This window comes from Eutrigla gurnardus (genome assembly GCF_963514095.1).
Source record: "Eutrigla gurnardus genome assembly, chromosome: 13".
Lineage (NCBI taxonomy): Eukaryota > Metazoa > Chordata > Actinopteri > Perciformes > Triglidae > Eutrigla > Eutrigla gurnardus.
Window position 1 is genome coordinate 20,340,102 of NC_139936.1, and position 24,565 is coordinate 20,364,666.

At 42.8% G+C, this 24,565-nt stretch overlaps 3 protein-coding genes across 4 annotated transcripts in view; 1 reads left to right on the plus strand and 2 right to left on the minus strand.

Annotated features, from left to right (window-relative positions):
- Window positions 1–1,348, minus strand: part of znrf3 (zinc and ring finger 3) — a 61,426-nt gene extending 60,078 nt beyond the window's left edge. For both annotated transcript variants that reach the window (XM_084024691.1, XM_084024690.1), the window contains exon 1: window positions 768–1,348. In XM_084024691.1, coding sequence (XP_083880817.1) covers window positions 768–998 — 231 coding nt within the window. In that variant the 5' untranslated portion in view covers window positions 999–1,348. The remainder of the gene's footprint in view (window positions 1–767) is intronic.
- An 8,088-nt stretch (window positions 1,349–9,436) lies between these two features.
- LOC311023732 (coiled-coil domain-containing protein 60-like) overlaps window positions 9,437–24,565 on the minus strand; it is a gene marked incomplete at both ends in the record, with an annotated part of 48,802 nt that continues 33,673 nt past the window's right edge. The window contains 2 exons of the mRNA XM_084025720.1: window positions 9,437–9,508; window positions 10,468–10,522. Coding sequence (XP_083881846.1) covers window positions 9,437–9,508; window positions 10,468–10,522 — 127 coding nt within the window. The remainder of the gene's footprint in view (window positions 9,509–10,467; window positions 10,523–24,565) is intronic.
- On the plus strand, window positions 17,259–20,138 carry xbp1 (X-box binding protein 1). Its single transcript, XM_084025674.1, has 6 exons — window positions 17,259–17,621; window positions 18,104–18,200; window positions 18,456–18,572; window positions 18,690–18,856; window positions 18,928–18,931; window positions 19,007–20,138. Exons 1-6 carry the CDS (start codon window positions 17,386–17,388, stop codon window positions 19,580–19,582), a joined length of 1,197 nt encoding a protein of 398 aa, XP_083881800.1. The 5' UTR covers window positions 17,259–17,385; the 3' UTR covers window positions 19,583–20,138.

Below are 24,565 nucleotides of genomic sequence, written 5' to 3' on the forward strand. Positions count from 1 at the left end.
CGGTTTACACGTCGGTCCGGCCAACAAAAACAAACACGTCCCCCCTATTAAAACTAACATTTACGGGGTTTAAAAGTTACCGTTTGGGCAAAACTCCCCATTAAACCGTCACAAACTAAAGCCCCAGACAGCAGCCTCGTAGCCCGGCTGCAGCGTTTGTGAAACGCCTGCTCGTTTTTTTTTTTTTAAAGCAACCGAAAAAAAGACTTTTCACACACACTTATTATATTCTTGGAAGCGGTTGTTACTTATTTATTAATTTATTTGTATTTTTTAAGAAAGCGTGTCTGTTGGCATGAAGGCCGTTAACTGTAACGAGCGCCCATAGAGCTCCAGACATCAACAAAATAACCTGCAGAAGCATGTTTTCCCCGTGAATGAATTCCACAAGATAGGAGCCATCTTGTAACCGCAGACGCTCGCAGGCTTCAGTACCATCCTCACGCCGCCTGCACGCACATACGCGCCGGGTACAACTCGTGTCAGCCCCCGCCACACACACACACACACGCACGCACACACACACACACGCACACGCACGCACGCACACGTACGCACGCACACACACACGCACGCGCGCACATACACGCGCATACACACACCACGGCCACTATGGGGGGAAAAAAGTTTTCCCCAAGAAGGGCAGCCTGGTACGTACTACTCCCCGCGTCCCCGGCAGTGTTGCCCGGGACCGCTTCTCGCCATTCCTCCCCCTCCTCCTCCTCCTCCTCCTCCCCTCCCGTAAAGAAACAGACTTTCACACGTACTTGAACGATCTCCCCCTCCGCGCTGATAGTGGCTCCTGCTTTGGAGAAGCGTCCCTGCAAACCAGTCGTGTAAGTAGTATAATCTCCATTGGGACTGGACTCGAACAGAACCACTTCCACAAAGGCGGTATCCTTGGCGAAGACGGAACCGAGAGAAGCGGCAGCCACGAAGATCACCAGGACCACCGAGTCGGGTACGCGATCTGAGCCTCTCCGCGGTGAAATCATCATCTTGCCGGCTGGATCAGCGCCGATCGGGACATAATTTCACACGGATTAATTAATCGGCTGGAGGTGACTGAAATCAGGTCGATGCGTCAAAAGAGGCGGAATTGTGCAATAAAAGCCGAGCCTGGTCTGGAGCGTGTTTATTTCACCACTGCGAGGCTTGTCAATTACATTGCCTGCAAACGCTCGATCGCTCTCTTTCTCCCTCCCTCTCTCGCTCGCTCTCCCTCTTTCTTTCTCACCCCCCCTCCTCCTCCCACTCTACAAAGCAGATCTCCTTTGATCTCCAAACACGTGATTTTTTTGTGAGTTTTTTTTCCTCTCTCTCCCAAAAGGGTTATATCCCCACCCACCAATCTTTCTGACCCTCTCCTTTGCACTCCCCACTCTGAAGTGCCAGCACTCAGTTAAGGAGGCACCGCGGACTTCCCTGCTCTGCACCGAGTGGCGGCGGGCGGGCGAAGAGGGGACTTTTTGTTTGAAAAATGTTAAAATTGCACGTTCAAGTTCGGGTTGATTTAGTTCGTTGGGTTGCTTTCGAGACAGAGGCCACATTTGCAAACGCTGTTGCAACCCCGGGCAGCCCAGAGGCGTTTTTCCCCAGAGTTTGTCATGTTTTTGGCTGCAGTGCCACCTTAAAATAAACACTACCCTCTTCAGGACGCTTCATGATTTAACTGGGCTAATATTTGTGTGTGTATATATGTGTGTGTACATATACATATATATATGTATACAAATATTCGCCCAGTTAAATCATACATACATATATGTACATACGTATATATTTGCATGCATATACGTATGTGTGTGTGTATATATACATATATATATATGTATATATATGTATATATATATACATATATATATATATATACATATATATATGTATATATATATATATATATATATATACATGTATATATATATATACATATATATACGTATATATATGTATATATGTATATATATATATATATATATATACATATATATACGTATATATGTATATATATACCCACATACATAAATAATATTTATATATATATATATATATATATACATACAGATATAGATGTATAAACGTATTTTGTCTCAGCAATTACATCGAAGCACCTCCAATATGCTATTTAGTCATGAACTGTTGTATTGCGCATTAATTAAAAGCAAGCCATTTGCACATATAATTGTGCACCTTTAGACAGATGGTTTCCTTTGATCTTCAAAGTAATTGTTGTCAAGACCAGTCTGACAAGCTAATCATAGATAATTTGAGGCATTTTACGAACCTCTAAATGTTTAAATGTAATTTGACATCATTTCTCTCTGCACAAAGCCAAAGTAGTGACTGGATGGAAAAGTTATAATAGTGAACAACATGATTCATCATGCATTTATTGATAAACATCAATTTCATTCTCTGCTCTTTAAAACATGCAGGCACATCCTACGTATCTCTTTAAACCAAACTGTTGCTGTTATTTACTGCAGGAGAAGACAATTATTTCTCAATCAGTCTGTGCTCGGCATAAAGAGTCTATTGTGCAACTTCCATGCTGACCAGTTCCTAAGGAACATCTTCTGCCTGGTGCCTTTTCTTTCAGTGTGTCAGACTGTTCATTATGTGTCATTATGTCTGTTCATTATGTGCAAGTAAGCACACTGTGTCTCGAAAGGACACTGAAAGAATAGATGCGCACACACACGCTATCTTTGCACAATAGAAGATGTTTTGCATCTTTGTGCCACTGAACAATTCATGAAAAGAGCTCCTGGTACCAGGCAAGTGATGATGATACTGTACAATCATTGTCCTGTCTTTAGTGTAGGTTACAAAATTTAAAGGTGACGGTTATAATCTCTCGGTTTAATCTGGAAGTGGGCGGGGTTGTTTTCCACGACAATAGAATAATGCATGAAATTGAATAATACCACTCTCCTGGTTCCAGTAATTCTACCAAATTGGCTTCTTGCAAAGAAAACACCAGAAGGAAAGGGCGAGCTCTTCGCAACGATAGATGTCCAAACAAGCCCAGAAAGTGAGGTCGCATCTTGCTGTCAGCTGTGTGGCAGTGTGCTTATGAAAACCAACTGTGACGACTTTTAAGGTCAAGAATGCAGCCGCCTCTAGAAAGAAAGCGTGATGGTCGACATGTGTTCAGACTCAGAAAGACAGAAAGAAAGAAAGAAAGACAGGCTGAAAACAATTCAAAGCTGAAACTTTAGAAGTTTTTCAGTGCCTCCAGCCTGACAATAATTTACAGATCACATTGGACGTCACTCTATGAATCCTGATCCACACCACATGTCCCATATCTGTCTTGTGACAATCAACGCTATGTTTCTGGTCTTCTCACACGCGCCTGAAATACAGACGCATCATGACTCAGAGTCAATAAATACAGGAATGATGGGACTTTGAAAGCACAATGACTGCAAGCTTAATGATGACATTAAATTGGATTTGGAGCTTGCTAATGGACCACAGAAAGCATTAAGGCAACAAGTTATAGTGATCCGGTTACTCATGGAGGGTCTTCCTCCTCTTCCATTACAAGCCTGCCCTCTGCTGGTTGCTGCAAGTTTTTCAAAACGTGTGAGAGTTTTAAGGATGCAACTTCTCTTCTGTAGTTTCCTTGAGCTTCACCTGGCTCGCTTCCAAGATCATTTAAAGAGAGCATGGAGAAATATCATGCTCATTTCTAGCTTCAGACTTATATTTGGGGCTTCTACTTAAACTTGTTAACATGCTTTAATATAAAAAATAAATAAATAAATAAAAAAACCTCTTTACTTTACTCATTTTGGGTGAATATACCCGCATTCACCGTCTGTCTGAAATGCTATGTATATATAAAAATAAATATATATTTATTTTAATATATATATATTATATACATATTCCTTATGGTTCCTTCTGTGTGGAGTTTGCATGTTCTCCCCGTGTAAGCGTGGGTTCTCTCCGGGTTCTCCGGCTTCCTCCCACAGTCCAAAGACATGCAAGATGGGGATAGGTTCATTGGTGACTCTAAATTGCCCGTAGGTGTGAATGTGAGTGTGAATGGTTGTCTGTCTCTACATGTCGGCCCTGTGATAGACTGGCGTCCTGTCCAGGGTGTACCCTGCCTTCGCCCAATGATAGCTGGGATCGGCTCCAGCCCCCCCCGTGACCCTAAATACAGGATAAGCGGTAGAAAATGGATGGATGGATGGATATTTTTATATATATATATATATATACACACATTTATTTTATATCATGATGGTGGGAATGTGCTTCACCATCGGCACATGATATATTTTAGATGAGAGTGTATTTCTGTGTTTCTCCCGCTGCTGATTCGCTCACAGTTGCCATGTTGCAAAGCGTCACCTGCGTACAATGAACCTTGGGATGAGTTGGGCTGCGATCCATAAGTTGGATCCTCCAAATCTGGAAAAAGGAGGCCACACTTCTCGGCTGCACTTGAAGGAGTCTTTGGAAACGGGACAGCCTTGTCGCAGCCTCCCGCTGGATTGGAACACAGCTATTGTATTGTTGTGACATCACAAACATAAGGAAATCCTCACGGCTCGATTGTATCACACTTAGACCTGCTTTATATTAAAGAAAAAAAAAATGGAAATCTCACTTTTTACAATATGGGACCTTTAAAGTTGTTCGACATTTATATATATATATATATATATATATATATATATATATATATATATATATATATATATATATATATATATATATATATTTATATATATATGGAGAGAGAGAGAGAGAGAGAGAGAGAGAGAGAGACATTATTACAAGAATATGCCTTATTTCCTGGCTCCCCCCTCCATATATGTGGTTCTCCTTCGACAGCAGCTGTGGATCTTCTCCTGACACTCCAGTCTCTCCCTACACTCGTGTCTAAACTCAGTCCAGCCTGAGAAGAATCAGCTGTCCACTTGTTTAGGCTGAGAGAGTGCCGAGGGTGAGAATGACTTTGAGAGCTGATGGCTGGCTCTGGATGTCTGTTTTATATATGTCGTCAAACTTGTATGTCGAGTAAGATTCATTAGCTAATTTATGACATTTCCTGATCGCGATATTAAAAAAGCTGCTCCTCTGTTCTGCTCTCTTTCATCTCGCTTGTTATTGTCTGACTCGTTTGTGGGAGCCTTGATACAGCTGAAACTAATAGTCAAATTATCTATTAGTCAATCGCATAAAAAAAAACCCAACTGGAAACAATTTTGACCATTGATTTAATGTTTCAGTTTTTCAATAACAAACATTAATTATGAGAATTTGCTCTGTTTTCGTTTTAGACTATAGAAGCAATTTGAAGATGTCACCATGACCATTTCCTAACATCAATTACATTAATCGACAAAAATAATACCTAAATGAATGATTAATTACAGCACTGAACCCTTTCTTGCTCAATTTATTTACTGGAGATTTAGCCCAATTTCACAATACTTTTTTGGATAAGATGAATTAATGTTGCAGAAACAATCAGATAATCTAATTCATGAGCATGTTTCTGTTTTAAGGAGATAAAAGCATTTAAATCATAGATAGAAATGTATTATAATTCGTGCCTAAATGGCGCCCTTGTCTTGTATGTTGTTCTGTTTACTGCGCCCCGAGCCCTCACGTGTCTGTCCGGCTCACCACCACCATACTTCACTCTTTTACAGATTCCGATACATCATTATGGCACTTATTGCTTATGCAAACCTCCCTTCCGGCCTGTCATTGTGATTAAGTCCTTAATTGACTTGCCTGGATAAATGAATAAATATGAAATAAACACAAGATCATGGGTTGCTAAGAATACCCAAAGGGGAACATTTGAATGTGTTTGATTAGTCCATCAGCGCAGCACTATGTGTACCAACCGGGCTCCCAGCCTCAGTGAATTGTCCCATTGTTGGCATGGTGCTGACGTTATGCTTTAATGAAGAAAGGAGATGATGAGGAGGGGGAGCATTTACATTCATGGCTCCCAGAAGAGTGCATCGCTGCAGCATATTATTACATAAAGCAATTAGGGGGCCTCACAGCCCCCCGGATTATGGGAGATGCTTTCGCCGTGATGACACAGAACGGTGATGACTATTGACTCCAGCCGGTTCGGAGTATGTTGCATGTTTGCAATGATGTCACTGCACAAACCCCAGTGGGAAACTCTCATGAAAAGAGTTATAAGTTGAAAGCACAGTGGGGGGAAATACCAGCACCGAGGGAGGGATGGTGGAGAATTATAAAAACAAAAAAAAGGTAATTCATGGAGTCTCCTCCATAAATCGTCATGACGATGTGAAGTTAGACTCTAATCAATATGTTTTATAATAACAATGCATCAAATGTCAAGTGTGAAACCATGTGAAAGGGGTCACTTGGAGAGAATTCTCACCCATTTTTGCAGCCCGTCTCTTCAAACAAATCAAACCAAAAACAATCCTGTTGCTTTGTAACTGCTAGATGTGTGAATCAAGCAAATATTGTCTGAAAAAGTTCACCATATCAATCAAAACATGCTTCTGCAGGTTTAAAGTGAGACTATGTCACTTTTGAAATAAAAACACTTTTGATCCCAGCTGTCATTGGGCGAAGGCAGGGTACACCCTGGACAGGACGCCAGTCCATCACAGGGCCAACATGTAGAGACAAACAACCATTCACTCTCACATTCACACCTACGGGCAATTTAGAGTCATCAATTAACCTATCCCCATCCTGCATGTCTTTGGACTGTGGGAGGAAGCCGGAGAACCCGGAGAGAACCCACGCTTACACGGGGAGAACATGCAAACTCCACACAGAAGGAACCCGGGGCCGACCCGGGAACCGAACCCGGGACCCTCTTGCTGTGAGGCGAGAGTGCTACCCACTACACCACCGTGCAGCCCCTATACATAAATATGAATGTAAAATAAAAAGTTGAATTGTGAGAAATAAAGCACACCCTTGTTGCTAATTTAAATATAAACCAAAATCTGCTATTACCAGTAGCTTAGCTAATGCAAGCAAACCAGCAAGATGTTGCTGCATAAACAGTAGACAGTGTTGTTTCTGTTATATTGCATGAACCTTTATCCCATTATTGTCATTTGTGAGAGTACAAGTTAAAAAGGGTTTAAATGAGAACATTAAACAGAAAGCAAAGACTCAAAATGAATGGGGAGAAGTCCAAAATAACCACAGGGGTTAAGCAAATGGTTAAAAATGAACATTATACTCCAGCTATGCCGTGTGCACATGTTGTTTATGGTGCAAATGATCCTTTCTCTAAGTGAAAAACGGCTGTGTGCTGATGAAGACCATAAGACGCTCTGGAAAAAGCTTGTAAATAGATGATATACAGGCCAAACAATTGGATCATAACATACAGAAAACATATTTTCTTTTTATCAAAGCCATTTTATCTGACCGAAGATTTGATCGGACCGTGATAATTATGGTATCAACTTAACAGTGGACAAACTCCAATTTTCAAACAGCTCACAACTAAACGTTACAGGCTTTGAAGTGCAAACTATTCAGGGGCTGGGCCCTTTTGCTCGTCGGACCACCCCCCTCCTTCGGATCTGGCTCGAGGGTGAAAGTCGACTTTGAAGTGCAGACTAGACCAGGGGGAGGTATTTCAATAGGCCTCTCGTTCAGTCTAGGGCTAAAGTTGCAGCCTTAAGGGGGGAGGGTGAAAATGAGAGAGGGGGGGGGGGGGGGGGGGGGGGGGAGCGAGGAAGAGAAAGAGAGGAGTCTTTTGAAATGAAGCACCTGTACGTTTGAGGCTTGCAAGAACAGGTATGTTCCCAGGGGTTAGGGGCTTTGGAGAATTCAAAGTCATTTCAGTCGGCCCCAACGCTCATAATCTGTTCTGAGAAGTAGGTGGGATGGGGGGGGGGGGGCTGTTGATACACTCATACAGGCGTGAACATGTTCTCAAAGAACTGGATGGATGGAATCTGTGCTCATACTCACATGCACACACACAGCAACAAGACAACAAGGAAGACAACATAAATAAAATTTGGTCGCTTGCTTTGCTTCCATTAATGTAAATTAGAGCTGAATAGAAGAATTCTATTCTACCGAGGTGGGAGCGACACAGACACAAATATTTGTGTCAAGTTTGTTCTGGAAATAACTGGAAATATATCAAAGAGAGCGAGAGACGAAAACAGAAAGTTAGTGGCCGATGTCCTCATCAGTGATCAAAGGGGAAAAGAGCGAGGAGGGTTTGCCTCGTGGCGACATGACGGGAAAGTGGATGAGGAAACAAGACTGGAAACAGGAGATAGATGACGTTCCCTCGGGGACAGTGTGTGTGTGTGTGTGTGTGTGTGTGTGTGTGTGTGTGTGTGTGTGTGTGTGTGTGTGTGTGTAGTCACTTTTTCCACTTTACAGTCTCTGATATTTATCATAACATCCATTTGTATCATGAAGAGAAATTCCTGTTCCTGCTGCCACTGACAGGAAATATTGATGCACTAGATGGAAAAAGGAGTAGTTTGACATTTTTTGGGAACCCGTCTCTGCTACAGTTAGCTCTATATAATGTGCTGATTAAACCCCTTTTAACTACCACCCAATTACATGAAGTTTAAAAAAAACCAAAAAACATATACATGTTCATTTTGGTGGGAAAGGGCTTTAAGTAAGCTTCAGAGCTGCTGGTAGGTCTGCACATCACCCACGCTGGTCCCAAAGAAGGGATTGTTGGTTTGCGTGACAGGACGCGCTGACATAGTCCCGACACTTCACCACATGTGTGAGCGAGGGACGACTTGAGAACCGGTTCGGGGGAGAGATGTGGTTCGCTATTACTGAAAACAGATCATGTGCCCTCCTGGGTCTCTTTGATGTCTGAGACTTATTTTGTTTTCTGCTGATTTTGTGGTAATAAGCACTGACACACACACACACACACACACACACACACACACACACACACACACACACACACACACACACACACACACACACACACACACACAGCAACAACACGAAGGAGACATCAAAAGGACTGCTATTCAAATTTGAGTCGAATGTTTGCATGAAGCACCAGCTGATTGAATTAATGTTTTACTGTATTTAAATTAAATACTTCACTAGATTTTCCAACGTAGATGTCGGCCAAAACCATTAAGTACCCAAGTCTTGTTTTATTCTCACGTCCTTGAACAGCAACACAGTCACGATCAAAAGTTCACCCTTGACCTTGAAAACAGCTGTCGGAAAAGAAAAATAACCTCACCACAAATATGTCTATTCAGTGTTCGTTCTGGAGCTTTTGATCATATTGCATGATCTTCGTCAGCAGATGCAGGTGCAAATTCCTGGTGATGAGTCAACAGCAATGATCCTGTATCATTGAAAACAGCACAAACAATATCAGTTTCTTTCAAAAAGCTTCACTTATTTACAGTTTTGTCCAGAACTTGAGATGATTTTAAGTCTTCTCAAATACTATAATAACTAGAAATGACGGGGCGTGACACCAACACATGATGCCAGGGCTCATCTGAAAAAAACAGAAGAAAGTCACATATGTGTCCATGTGTTAAACTCTTAATAATTATTACAATTATTCATTTTGATCATGTTTTGTAAAACCGTGAGATATTACCAAGAATACTGAGAGGGAAACCAGCAACATCTGAACAAGAATGAACCCTCAGAGACTTTTATGGATGATTTGCTTAACTTTTATGTGAAATCTAAACATGATGTCAGTTTAGAGTCATAGCTCAACTTTCAGGCTTCTGATGTCATCTTGTCTGAAACAGCTGCGGTGGGCTCTTTCACAACAAACAGCAGCACTTAAAATCTGAAACATAGATTTCTGTTTAATACTGGGATTGTTTTTTTTTTTTGTAGGTGGACACTTATTGTAAGTCGCTTTGGACAAAAGCGTCTGCTAAATACCCTAAATGTAAATGTGGATAAAGTATTCCCACCGTTCACCACGAGGGGGCAGACATGAGCAGTTGGTCGTGTAAGGCTTGAATGCTGAATAAGGGTGTAAATATGGAGAGTGAAGTTGCACTGGGGCCCGTGTGGGGCCCCTACATGGGCCCTTCAAGAATGTGTTGAGTGAAGTTATTATGGTGACTCAGATTGTCACGTCAAAAAACAACTGTATTCAAAGGGGGAATTGAATAAAAAGAAACTATTGAATTGAATGAATAATTCCATATTTCCTGTTGTATTATATTCATATACAGATACAGTGTAATGTTGACTGCTGGGTAATATGTACGTTGATACTGGCCAAGGTCTAAGTCTATTTGATCATGTGACGAGACGATACAATGCTGTGTGTGTGTGTGTGTGAGTGTGTGTGTGCTTCATAACTGGTATAAATAGCATGCATTAAGCCCCGTTGACTGTTTGGTTTGACAGCGTAACTACGCCACTGAGCAGAATACACCAAAGGGTGAGGAAAAAGGAAAAATGTAAAAGGTTATTATAGTTACTCACAAACAAATGGATGAGATGTGAACTATCTGTAACGTCAGAGGTGAGGATGAAGATGCTGCAAAAGAAAAGATAAAACAAAGAAAGCAAACAGATCAGTGGGAGCTGAGAGGAAGTGAGGCAGACTGAAGTGACCAGCTGTGAAGGCCCGCCGGCCCGACAACCTGCAAGAGGGGGGTGGGGGACAACTACCAACTTCAAAATACGTTTGAAAAAAACACTTGTGGCCTTTGCTTCCTGTGTGTGCAGGACAGACAGACAGACAACGTTCTGTCACAAATATAGTAAACACACGTATCCACACGTATATAACATAACACACTAGCAATAACACACTTATAGCAGTTTCTGCTAGAAGTGTGTTATTAAATTGCAAACTGGGTGTAAAGCAGAGAGCTTGCATTCAGTTTGGCACACTTGGTAAAAATGCATTGGCTGCAAGAGTAAATGGTTTCAGAGAAAGCGCTTTGAGAATCCCTGTTAGTGTTGAAGCATTCAGAAAAAAAATGTATATGTAATTTGATGTTTTAAACACCAGGGGGCAGTAGTGCACATGACATCTGCACGGGCACTACATGCCAGTCTGAGTGGAAGAAGTCAAAGGTTAATATCACGCTGGTACACAGCGTTGCTGTAGGATGTGTGCAGCACACACATCGGAGTTTGACAGTGAAAAAACAGAAGAGGCAGTGATGCGTCACCATGACAGATGGAGGTTGTGATGAATGGAAGATTAAAGTGTGTTTCATCATTTCTAGGGCCGGACTTCTTCCCTCTTGCCTCGGTGTTGCATCAGATCAACGTTGCATCACCATGGAGCCAATCAGATCCATCCAAGTTAACACCAAATCATGCATGTTACTGTTAAACGAGCACATTTGACAGTTGCTAGTTTTTTTTTTTTCACTTCATCATTTGCAGTCGGTCCTATATGTGTATATGTGTACGTGCAAAAGAATCACATTACTTGGACTATTTTTAACTATTAACATCATACAGTCAAAAGTGAGCATGGCATCAGCAACCGTATAACGACGCTCCTGCACCGACTTGCCTTCCTGCGTCTGAGCTTTACAGTGTCGAAGCTGGCAAACAGTGTTGTTGTTGTTGTTGTTGTTAGTCTGCCAGTACAGTGAGAGCAGAGTAAATGTGGCCCATGGAACAAAAAGAGCGCTGTGTCAGCTCTCCGTACCAACAAAGCGCGGCTTATCTGGGTGAACAAAGTGTTTGCTGAGACCCTTAGACAATTACAACAAGCACCGTTCCACTGGCTGCATTTAGGTCAATTTATACTGAAAGATGGATTTGGCTTGATTGTTTCATTTCCCAGAAATGTCATTTGGTGCAGAAACTGAACGGTGGATGGATCCATTAAAAATGTGGCGATGCATCAAAGAGCATTTCTTTGATGCGAGAGCAGGGACGGTGACGTGCTGCTGCCTCTCTCTCTCTCTCGTCTGTTTCTTACAGAAATATGTAAACGCAAAAGAGGTGGATACCTTAACTGCAGATTAGGCTGACACATGTGCTTTCGCACCTCAGATAATGACGCAAGTGATTGTAGAGTAACTGGCGTGGAGATATCAACGTGCTGACCGAGTTACCGCGGCAACGTGCTTCCAGATGGAAGGAAACTGCAGCGCGGCAACGGGGCTGTCCACAGATTTCACAGCACGGAGATGCAAAGTGGGAATGACAAATTGGAAATGATGCAATATAAATGGGGACTTGACATGCAAAGGACCGGGGAGGGAGGAAAGGGCATATTCGATGATAAGGCATAACGGAATAAAAGCAGGCAGAGAACATGTCAGGTCGAGATGTGCAGAAATTGGCGATGGAAAATGTGGCAGAGCGAGGCACGGGGAGCAGAGGCTCAAGGCCGAACAAACACCCCGCTGGATTGTGGGTAGTGGGCGAGATGTGCGATGGGGAGGAGGTATAGGCAAACACACGACCCGCCGCCCTGCTGCAGCTGGATGCGGTCCCAGGGTGTGACCCCCCTCACCCCTATTGTCCAGCCTGGCTTTCCCCAATAACACCAGCGTTTACACCAGTACCCGCCCCGGTGAGCACACACAGGCGTTACTGTTTACCCTGCATGCCAAGCCTTCGCTGTAGAAACCAGGTCTTTCCTCGAAAAAACAAATTAAAATAACAAGACACAGTAGGGTGACTGCAGCCTCCAATTAAACACGCATGAGTATTTTTGTTCTTAATTACAACGAGAGCGCTGGAGCCGGGACACGCTGCAGTCGAATGATAATGTTTTAATGGAGCTCAGAATTAAGAAAGAATGCGGTGGAGTGAAGTGTAGGATGTACAGTTAATGTTACTGATGCCAGCTGCAGCTGCCAATAATCAGTATTCATGCCAATATGCTAATTATTCTGTGTGCCAAATAAATCAGATTGTCAGGACTCGATCCGCAGAAACTATAAACAGAACTTTCACGGATAAACTATCCATCAATTCAAGTTTCTTTTTATGATGAAATAATTCACATAAAACAGGATAATTTATCAAGCTGTTCACGTTATCCAAAAGCTGGAAACCTAAATGCATTCAATGTAATAACATCAACGCAATATCTTGAGAATGAAGAATAGTGGGCCTGGTTCTATCTCACAGCTATGTCAGCTTCTGGAAGAAATATGTGTGATTTATACACCCTGAGATGTTTTTTTTCTGCTTTTGGGATAAGTCCATTTTGAATGGTGGTTTAAAGGATCCACCCACCTTAATCACAGGCTACAACTTTACTCACAAGGGAGGGTGCCCTCCCTGCATGTGGGTGTGTGTGTGTGTGTAAGTACTGGTTGAGCCGAGTCTAGCAGTCTAGCAGAGACTATGCTTCAATTAAGCTGCGCACACAATCCGTCTCGGAGCCTCTAAGGAAGATTATCTGAATCCAGGATGTGTAACCAATGATTTAATGCCGACACAGCAAATAATGTTAGTCAGCTTGTTCAAGGTTCAATTTATCACAGAGGACTGTAAAACGAAAGTTAGTTTGTAGGCCCATTTGCTACATAAGAAAAATACACCAAGTAAAAATGACATAACCATATTATACAGTGAAGGATGGAGGATGGATTTAGGAGTCCGACTGCATGAGGAAAGCTTTTTAAGAATTACTCATAAACTTCAACTCAACATAACTATTATAGCTTTCACAGTGGTGACAGCAAATGAGCCCAACAGGGGCCCCTCCGCCTCACTCCCCACTGCTAGGAGACGTCTTTGGAATTGATCAAAACTTCAGATGCATTACATATTTAGCATATTTAAAGATGTAGCAGATACTCATTTTGACATTTTGGGAATCACACTTATTCACTTTATGGCAGAGTGGGATGAGAAGATGGAGAATTTCATGTGTTTGTTAAATATGAAGATGGCCAGTTAGCTTAGCTTAGCATGAAGACTGTAAACAGGGTAAAACAGTTATCTTACCGTTCTATCCTTATAATAACCACATATTAAAACATTAAATAACATTTCACTGATGTCTACAGGTTCTGGTCGGTTGATTTTGTTGCCAATGGAAACGGCCACAGTAGCCGTTTTCACCTTTTCCCCCCCAGTCTTTGTGCTAAGCTACGCTAGCTGTCTGCCAACTGTAGCTTCTTTAAGGGACATAACAAATAACAAAATAGAGTGATTCTACTGAGTTTCTGCGTATGTCGTCATTTAGTGCGATATCTCGGATTTGGACTGGTGGTTTTTAACGTAGACGCACCAGAGATGTCCTCGAGGTAAAACCTTTTTTTGCTGCATGTGCTACTCAATGTCGAGCTCGAGTATTCTCCACGTACACTTCACATTCTTTCTGACCAGTCAGGCAGCAAACACCTTTAAAGTGGAACAGCGTGTTGAGTCCCCTCGTCTTGTGCTTACGTTGTGTTACACCCATGTAGGCACATCATGTATTTAGAGGATTTTCATTAAGTACTTACAGAGTGGGCTGCTAGTGTGTGGTTACAATGCTGGATGTGATGCAATGTTAGTAAGTACATAGAGGACTGTACTGTAGTACAATTTGTACTTTACTTGAGTATTTCTATGCTATTTTATACGTCCACTTATACTTCCACTATACAATTCAGAAGCAACTATTGTACTTTTTACCGCAGTATTTAACAGCTTTTACTTTTCAGATCAAGGTCAGTATGGGGCTGCACTGTCACCTCACAGCAAGAGGGTCCCGGGTTGGATTCCCAGGTTGGGTTCTGGTTTCTTTCTGTTTGGAGTTTGCATGTTCTCCCCGTGTAAGCGTGGGTTCTCTCCAGGTTCTCCAGCTTCTTCCCACAGTCCAAAGACATGCAGGATGGGGATAGGTTCATTGATGACTCTAAATTGCCTGTAGATGTGAATGTGAGTGTAAATGGTTGTCTGTCTCTACATGTTGACCAGGTGTACCCTGCGCCCTGACCCTGAATACAGGATAAGCGGTAGACGATGGATGGATCAAGGTCAGTATATAAACTATGACGGTGTGTTGTCTACCACTGTAGACAAAGCATTTAAAATGAGCTCCACCTCAACCAGCTGTGGCATTAAACCATTTGAATGCATCCAAGATACAACACTGGCTGCTGATGAAACAGTTGTCTTTTACCGTTTTACTGAAATTTGTATTTCCAATGTGCATTTGCACAACGAAAGCAGCAAAAGAACATTTGCTCATGGTTGGATGACAGTTGCCTGTTGGCTGTGTACAGAAGGGAAAATGCCTCTGGTGATTTCTCAGAAAGGTTTAAATTCTCGCCCGTTGCCACACCTCTATCCCACTCAGGGGTTAATAGAACTTCTGGGGGGTCACTTCATTGATGGAAAATGTGCCCGACAGGGGATCCCCAACCCGACTTCCCTGGTCACAAATGACTAACTGCGTTTAGAGGGTGGTGATTAATATTACTACCTTCGTCTGTTAACTCTTCTGAGTGACAAAAAGAAACTTGGGAAATGTTCATGAGGAAGTTTACAGGCACACCTAATGACTTATTTACTTTAAGGCTTGTGGCAAGTTAGTGTAAACTTTCATCCATGTGAGATTTACCTATCGCTGTTAATAGAGGACATCCTATTCAAATCCTGTTTCTTTTTTTTATACTACATTACATGATGACACACAGTCACACACACACACACACACACACACACACACACACACACACACACACACACACACACACACACACACACACACACACACACACACACACACACACACACACACACCGTCATAAACACCTCTGACAACCCTCAGATGTTGATTCTGCCAGTGTTTAAGCCTGTCTCTCCTCCTGTAGTTTTTCCTGCTGAGGTGAGAGACGACCAGGGCAAAGGGCGTAAAGCCGTAAACGACAACGGTAGCCGGATCTTGCAAAAATGGAAATTCCTGTTTGAGGACAAATAGGAGTTCGGTCAGAAGAGCACACTTGTGAACTTGCTCGATGTGTACTTTTTAACAGTTTCTGACTGAGTTCTGTTTACTTTGGGGAGGGGAATTCTTTTTATCAACGGCTGCTTGTTGACAAAAAAGCTTAAAGTCACCTGAGTTTTATTGTGGTGGCATGAATGGCTTCACACAGTTAGGCAGCCTTGTTATCAAAGTTATAAACTATGATCCATATCGATTTATATCTTTCAACACAAGGCTCACCATTTACATAACCGAACAATTTACCTCTCGTTGTGTTCAGTTGTTGTCACCACATCTGGTTTTTGTTGTGGGTCAAGAAAACCACATTCGTGAATGGATAATCCACAGTGAGAAAAAACTAAAAAGAGGAAACAATCGACATGATTCCTGTTGCTTGAATTGTTTTAAATTATTTTTAAATTATAGGATGCTGATATCATAATAATGCTACTGAATTCTTAAAATGGGAAAACATGCTTCAGGGGAGGAAACAATAAAAAGGAATTGAACTTGAAACCGGAGTAGACCTTTACAGGAGATTAAAATAGCACTTCGGGGAAAGTATCAGAGTGGTAAAACTTGTTTTATGTGTTTAATTAGACTGTTTCAAAGAAAGGAATGAGGAAATTATAACGTACATCTTATAACAATAAAGACCGTGGAGCACAAGACACATCAAAGAGGCCAATTAACGAAACCGGTTGTTAAACTGATGATTAAACAAAACTAAACTGAAAATCAAAAATACCACCCATACAAAAAAAAATGTATTGTATTGTTCTCAACTTCACCTGATATCAAATCTAAAATCTAAATGTGACCTTTTTCTTTTGAGCCAACATTAAACACTCAGTGCTGTTTGTTTTTCCTGGACAGAGAGGTTGTAAATACCTCACTTGAATGGAATAGGAACAACGTTAACTTGTGAATCCAGGAAACTCCAAGTCCATGTCACAGCTCCTTGATCAATACAGTGAAAGTACCACAGGTTTTTGGTGTACTGATGTGAACTGTGGACTGAGTAAGTATGTGTGGATAAAATCTGATGCAATTCCTGGTAAGGAGGACCTGAGTATACCCTGAAAGTCCACTTCAGACTGTCTGGCTCACAGGTCCCATGCTGATAGAATAGAATACATTAGAATATAATCTAAAATGCTAAAATGACACTTTGTAGACGTGAAACAGAAATTTATTGGAAATTACACTTACAAAAAGAAGGGACGTGGGGTTATTTTGAGTGAAACTTCAAATGCAAATTTCATCAGAAAAGGCGACCAATCACGGGCCGTAAACAAATTGCGTCAGAGCCAACGGGAACCTATCGGCTTTCACCACGATAGTAGAAAAAGAACGCAGGCGCAGCCCTTCTTGTTCAACAGTTGAGAATTGCCGGCGAACGGGTAACCAGGGAAACCTTAAGGTTTCTGCTGAATTCAATAAGGATACCCCAATATTTCTAATTTCACACACCTCCAGTAGGATATATCAACATGGTGGTGGTAGCAACGGGGACCGCGGGGCACCACAAAGTGCTCCTGATATCCGGGAAACAGACTGGGTCCTCCAGCGGCTCACAGACGGGCTACAACCGGCCCATCTCCGTCGTTTTACCGTCCCCGGCCAGCCCGGAGTCGTCGGATTCAGACTCGAACTCATCTGCGGGGCCGCCCATACGAAAAAGACAGAGACTCACACACTTGAGTCCGGAGGAAAAAGCACTTCGCAGGTTAGTCTCTACAAACTATCTTCTTATTTGTGGTTGTAAAACGTATTGTTTTTGATAGCCTGGCTATTGTGAAAGAAATTGGCACAGGGGCACGCCCAAAGATATCGACCCCTTTTTGAATTGACGTTTAAATCGCAGCACAGATAAATGGGGTCAGCGTTGCATCTTCTAATGTCATAAGTGGGTCACCTGGACTGTCGGAAATGCACTCACGGATGATTTAATTAAACTTAGACGTCGTTAGTGTATCGACTTTGGACTTTGGACTAGCTTGTCAAACTGCTATCTAAGTGATTTGACCGAGCGCGGACCCGCCCGGCTCTGCCGTTACAGAGCAGGACACTGATATCCTGGTATGCCTGCGTGGCAGGAACATGGCCGGGGATTGCGCAGTACTGTGAACCCGAGTCATGTCAGCGGCTTTAATCAGCATCACGGAAAGAATGTGTGTTAAAGTCTTGTTTTTTCCTCCCCTCTCCTAGGAAACTAAAGAACAGAGTCGCAGCACAGACAGCCAGAGACAGGAAAAAGGCCAAGATGGGGGAGCTGGAACAGCAAGTCCTAGATTTGGAGCTGGAGGTAATTATTTTTTCCATCTTAAGACAGCAAGCCATGAATGCAGCCCCCCTTCCTTTACCCACTTTACTCTTGCTCCAACGTCATCCATATGTCATCTGAACTCTTGAGACATCACTGGATTTGTAATTTGCCCCCCCCACCACACACACACACACACACACACACAAAAGGGCAGTTTCATTTCCAGTTCCTTGCATCGCTTCCCAATAAACGGCTGCAAGTTTCAAGTAAAAACGTTTGTTTTTCGTCACACAGAATCAGAAACTTTACATCGAGAACAGGCTACTTCGGGAAAAATCGAGTGGCCTTCTGACAGAAAATGAGGAACTGAGACAGAGACTTGGGTTGGACACCCTTGACTCAAAAGAGAAGGTACGATTGTAATGCAGACTGTAAAGGGGAAGCCCGGAGTCTCTCGGCTGGACGTTTATGTCAATCTTTTGATGGCGCAACCTTTATTTACACCTTTTGCTTGTTTTTTTGTCACAGGTACAGGATGTTTTGTCCACCGGGAATGACGCAGGTTTAGGGATCGGGTCTTCTGAGTCCGCAGCACTCAGGCTATGTGTGCCTCCGCAGCAGGTGCAGGCCCAGCAGTCCTTAAATCTGAAGATTTCTCAATGGATACAGATGGTCCTGACTCTACAGACAATGAGGTAAGTCTTGAATAAAGATGGCTCCTTTTTATAAAAATATATGCCTTGATATTTAAATCCTATTTCCAAAGCTCCGTAAGAACCACGAGTCGGGTCATGGGTTACTAGGCTAATCCCCTGTTCTCTCCCATTCTCTCTCCCCCTCACTAGTCTGATTTGCTCCTGGGCATTCTGGACATCCTTGACCCAGAGCTGTTCCTCAAGTCTTGTGAACAGGAGTGCGAGGAGCCGCAGATGCTGCTGGTCGGAGGGGGGGACCCAGTACCTGCCACCGCACCTGCGACTCTGGGGGCCCCATCAGTTAAGCTGGAGGCCCTTAATGAACTGATCCACTTTGACCACATCTACACGAAGCCCGTGGAGGAGGTGAGCATCGGGCAGTGCAACGACTCGGAGAGCGACACAGAGGAGAAGATCGATGAGGCTGCCTTACCCGTCACCGACGAGGTGGTGGTGGTCGAGGAGGAGACGGTCTGCATCAAAGACGAGCCGGAGGAGGTGGTCATCCCCAGCTGTGACAGTCACAGTGAGGTGGATGAGTTTTTCTCTGGAGCCTCCACCCCTGCCCTCAGTGGCCTGGATAAGGAAGCCTGCCTTGCGGACACCTACAGCGACTCTGGATACGAAGGGTCCCCATCCCCTTTCAGCGACATGTCCTCTCCCCTGTGCTCGGAGGGCACTTGGGACGACATGTTTGCTAATGAACTCTTCCCCCAGCTTATCTAAAAGCTTAAATCAACCATCTAGCCCAATAATTAAAAAGTGTATATGTGTCTGTGTGTTTGACAAACATACAGACACACACACACACACACTTTATATATATATATATATATAGCTTAACGTGTAGTGTTCAATAATTACAGACAAGCACACGATGCTTCATAGTTACAGAACACCACTGAATCAGCTTGTGTATATAGGCTAAAGTTAAGCACATAATCTCCTTTTTATTACAGCGGGTCTGTACCACTGGTAATGTTGCATTGACTTGTGGGAGATTGGAGTTCATGATTGCTTATTTTGGCAACATTTAATTACCGCAGAGGATTTAAGATTGATTACAAATCTTTCACTCACTGTTCACAATGACGTGGGTGGAACCCAGTATTTCTGTAAATGAATAGGGGGATGGGGCCGATCATTTAAATACAACCTTTTTATTTATTTGTGTATTCTGCTTCAGAGTCCTTGTATGTCCACATGTAAAGACGCTTTCTTCTAATTTGTTGACGCTCTCCATGTAGTCTAATTACTGCATTAAAAAACTTTTTGCATTGCATCTTGTCTCTTCGTTTCAGTCATTGCAAATGCTTATGATGGGAGAAATGAACGTCTTTTGTTCAGCAATAACTGCAACGTTCAATCATTTACTGTTAACATAATGCAGGTAATGTTGAACAATAAGACAGTATGTATCTATCATTAGTTCTGCTTTTTACTCCTGAAATAAGAACTTGATCAATCGGGTGACAAATCATTGGCTGTTTTTGAGGTATTTTAACGAGAAAAATTGCACTTGTTGCTTCCAGCTTCTCAAATGGTCTTTTACATTCTGAACAAAATATCTCTATTTTCACTGACTGAAGAACCAGCAAGTTACACAAGATCAAATTTACTTTGTCTGATATTTCAGAAAGACATAGCTTGGCTGTTGCACTCCTAAAGGCTAAAGGATAGCCGCGGACACAACATCTCTGTTCATACTGTACACTCCGCACATGCACAGTAGACCGCTAAACAAATTAGCACAAATTCCACATGTGCAAGAAGTACAACTTCAGCTCAAGGCCATAGCTTGACATTTAAAGGGGACACGAGCCAAAAAACGCTGCAACCTACTGGACAAAGCAATTAATTATACAAAGTAATTGAAAGACTCAACACTGAAAATAACTGCGGCGTTCAAACCACAAAGACGTCCTTGTGCTCTTTATTAAAAAAAAGCTTGCATTGTCTATAATTTAAATCACATCACCAATGGAATCGGCTTCAGGCCAGCCTCACGGGAGATCGTGAAATGGTCCTGAAATCTATTGGTTTGGAGCAAAGGGACATTTTGTCGCTCAGCACAAAAACATCACTGGAAAGTGTCTAAATGTACCAGCATAGTTATTTTAAGCCCAACCATGATGCTTTTCCTCAACTTAAGTGGCTTTGTTGCCTCAAACTAAATATAGTTTTACAGTATCTGTGCGATGGACAACGCAAGTCTCTCAGCCCAAAACCAATAGATGACATTATGTGAGACTGCGTAGTTCACACTCAGGTGCCGTAGAGATATCGGCTTTCTTTAACTCCCTAATATGCGTAATCATATATACGTAACTCAATTGTACAAAGCGCAGTCCTTTCACACGTTATCTGTCCGACTCGCCCGGCCTTCCGCACGTGTTCAAATGCAGTGTTTATGTTCCTTATCCTGTGTCTTTTCTGAGAAGCGGAACTGCTTCTATTACATAACACTCCTAATGTAACTGGGAGTCGAACCTGAGACAGTTTTGGTCTTTACTTCCCATTGGAAATAGGTCAGTGGAAGCATTGTTGGTGTTTTGGCCCGGTGCGAGGAGAAAAGGCAGAGTGTGAGACACACCTTTCCCTCCAGGCCGTCGTCGTGATCACAATGAGGTTTCATTCTGTATGTTAGAGGAGACAGTTGCCCCCTTTAAGTTCCTGAGGCCGTGGCTGGTGTGACCCACCCATTGAACCAACGCCCCCCTGCTCCCAGAGTCCCTGATGTTGTTTGAGCTGATTAAATCTGCTTTTCCGATGCAACACTGATTGGTTTTAACTGTAGAGTCGGGCTGCCTGTCTCCCTTAGCTTGAGCTCACCGATTACAAAGCTTTGCATAAGTGATGTCATCCATCGCGTTACACGGCAGCTACCCTCGTACGTGATGGCAAATTATCTGGAAGAGGCTGAAGAGGAACAAACTAAAAATTCGCAACTGAGCAATTTCATTGTAATTTGACCTCCATCTTTTGTACTTGCGGTGGCTTCGAAGGGAAACCACAACACACTGACATCGATGCGCCGCGGCTACCTGAAAGAGCGTGGTGAGAAACAGAGTATTTCCTCGTATGTAAAAACCACAGCAAAGATGAAATCATTCTCACAGCTGCGAAGGTGAAACTGAAAAATATCTGCTGAAGCAGGTCTTTTGATTTCAGGCTGCTTTAATGTTCTCTCTTTCTACTCAGTGTGTGTGTGTGTGTGTGTGTGTGTGTGTGTGTGTGTGTGTGTGTGTGTGTGTGTGTGTGAGAGAGAGAACCACTTAGGTTTTCTTTCAGATGAAATAAGTTTTGGCAAACATGGATGATCAGTCTCCTAGGTTTCGGACCTTTCTCCATTAGATAGTAAAACTGAGTCCTTATAGTTACTTATTGTTCTTCCCCCTCCCCTTCTAGTAAATTCCACTCAAACAAATTCCTGCTAATCTGTGATGATTCCTGCCACAAAAAAAACAAAAAAAAAAAAACAACACATCTTGTCCGATGCTGAGATAAAGCACATCTTTATTATCACTGGAGATTTTGATGATGAATTTGCCTCAACCACCCAAACGTCTTCCTTGCAGCCGTTTTGAAACCTGACACAGAAACTGACATTCAAATCATCAACAGTAAACTGCAGTTTTGGGGGCTTGAAGGTGCTGCTGGGTGAAACCAAAACCGAGATGAGAAATTTAATATAACATTCTTCAAAATCGCTAAATGACTTATTAAAAAGCAGAAAACACATCAAATAGCTTCAATTGGATCTTGGCTCCTGATTGTTTGACCGACAAAAAGAATGTGATCAGGACAACCTCTTGCCTTATATAATGCTATATAATAACCATGCAGATCTTATTAACTCTAAACCCAAGTCTTTCAATACAAGGAAACAGCAGTTTCTTTTATTCAGGATGTTGCGATGTGACTGCAACGCTTTGTCCCAAAGACGGGGTGAAAAATGTAACATTAAGCAGCAAATACCTGACAAACTGAAACAATAAACCGCTGAGTGATATATGCCATCAGAGAGACTCAGTAGAAATGACTCAGGGTTGAAGGTCATTTAAAAAGCTTCTGAGAAAACACGAAGGAGGCCCGCCCACCAGTCTGCCCACGATGAAGACAGACTCCTGGTCAGAGTGTTCATTGAAACCAGTATGAAACCAACCTGGTGCTGGATGTCAAAGTTCACACTTAAATTAGAACCGGATTTGACGCGCTAATATGACACTGTCGTCACCTATGCACGGATTTGGATAAACCTTACTGCAGGCCTCAAATTACTGCACTCAGCAGTCTTATAAAGAGGATTGCTAAACCTACACTGGCAGCTGCCACTTCATTGTAAATACGGCTTTTACAGTTGGAACTTCCTTCACTTTAAATGGTTGCTGTAAAAATGTCGATTTAAAACAGAGCAACGGGCTAAATCTGCTCTGACACAATGACAGAAACACTTTACGACGAGGATTGTGGGCAATAAGTGGCACAAGTGGCACCTGATCAAACAGGATTCAAAGACAAAGCGAGTCAGGTGGAAAGCAAACAAGTATGTCAGTTGTCTCATGTTAACAGTGTTGCTGGGTGGGGGTTCAGCTGGGGTCACGCTCCCTAGAGTCGCAGAGCCTCGAGGGCCGAGCCACTTCAGCCACATGACCCAAATGGGGAATGTATATCAACGACCCCCCTTTGGTGCTCTTTATTAAAAGGCTAACGAGCGGCTGATCACAAGCTGGGATGGGCAACGCTTTGGTATTTAGGCCACTTTATAGATGGTAGTTGCGGAAAAGTGAGTCACCGACCACGTCATTTCCAACAAACGTCTCCGTTCGCGGTCGCAGAAGAACGAGATTCACCGGAATGTTTAAATGGCACCTGCTAATATCACAAGAGACAAGGCCACGCAATCCTGCGTCCTCTCAAAAGGTGTGTTTCCATTCTTGTCATCCATTTATGTGCTGCTTGTTTTACCGGATTTCAGTTGGGTGGAACATTCCAAATGATCAGTTCACAGTAAATCCTTACAAACCCTCCGTCGTCAGTCTTTCACCTGCATCACCCCGTCCGAGCTCCAACAAAGCATCAAAACAACCAGTGTGACAGCCAATCAATTAATCACTCAACCAACCGTGTCTTCGGACGTGTGCACAAACAGGAAAGCGGCGGATCAATGACGCACACATGCAGACGCACACTTCACACTTGTTGCTCAGTCAAGGCGGTTTGCTCCTAAGCTACATGAGAGATCGCTATCCTCAGTTGCCACCGGCAACAAAGGACGGCCGACGGAGTGTGTTCAGGCGTGTCTGATCCACGGCACTGTGCCAAAGCTCACCGAGAGAACAGTCGGCTCTGTACGGGAGTCAGGTGTGTCCCTGAAAGTCAAAAACACACAGTTGTAAAACTGTGTTTAAATACCAAGAATACCAGTTGTTTTACCACATGTTCTCATCATAACATCTACTCTTCCTCCCTTCTTGAATAATCCAGAACAGACAGCTTTTTTATTTAAAAAATGTCACGCTAAAGTCCATTCCCAGTGTGCACAGGAGGTTTCACGTTTCTATGACGTTTCCTTTCGGATCACAGTTAGTTAAAAACGAGTCTTTAACTCAAGGTGAGCACAGAGAATATTTCACATATGTGAAAATGCACACACGTCACTCTGTACAGAGCAGCGCGAGAAAGCAAGTGAAGCAACAAGAAGCAAAG

What these genes read in the sequence shown, in the direction of transcription:
- xbp1 (XM_084025674.1), top strand. Translation starts at nt 17,386, where the DNA reads ATGGTGGTGGTAGCAACGGGGACCGCGGGGCACCACAAAGTGCTCCTG. An exon ending in GAGGAAAAAGCACTTCGCAG is followed by an intron (nt 17,622 to 18,103) that starts GTTAGTCTCTAC and finishes CCCCTCTCCTAG; the next exon opens with GAAACTAAAGAACAGAGTCG. An exon ending in TCCTAGATTTGGAGCTGGAG is followed by an intron (nt 18,201 to 18,455) that starts GTAATTATTTTT and finishes TTCGTCACACAG; the next exon opens with AATCAGAAACTTTACATCGA.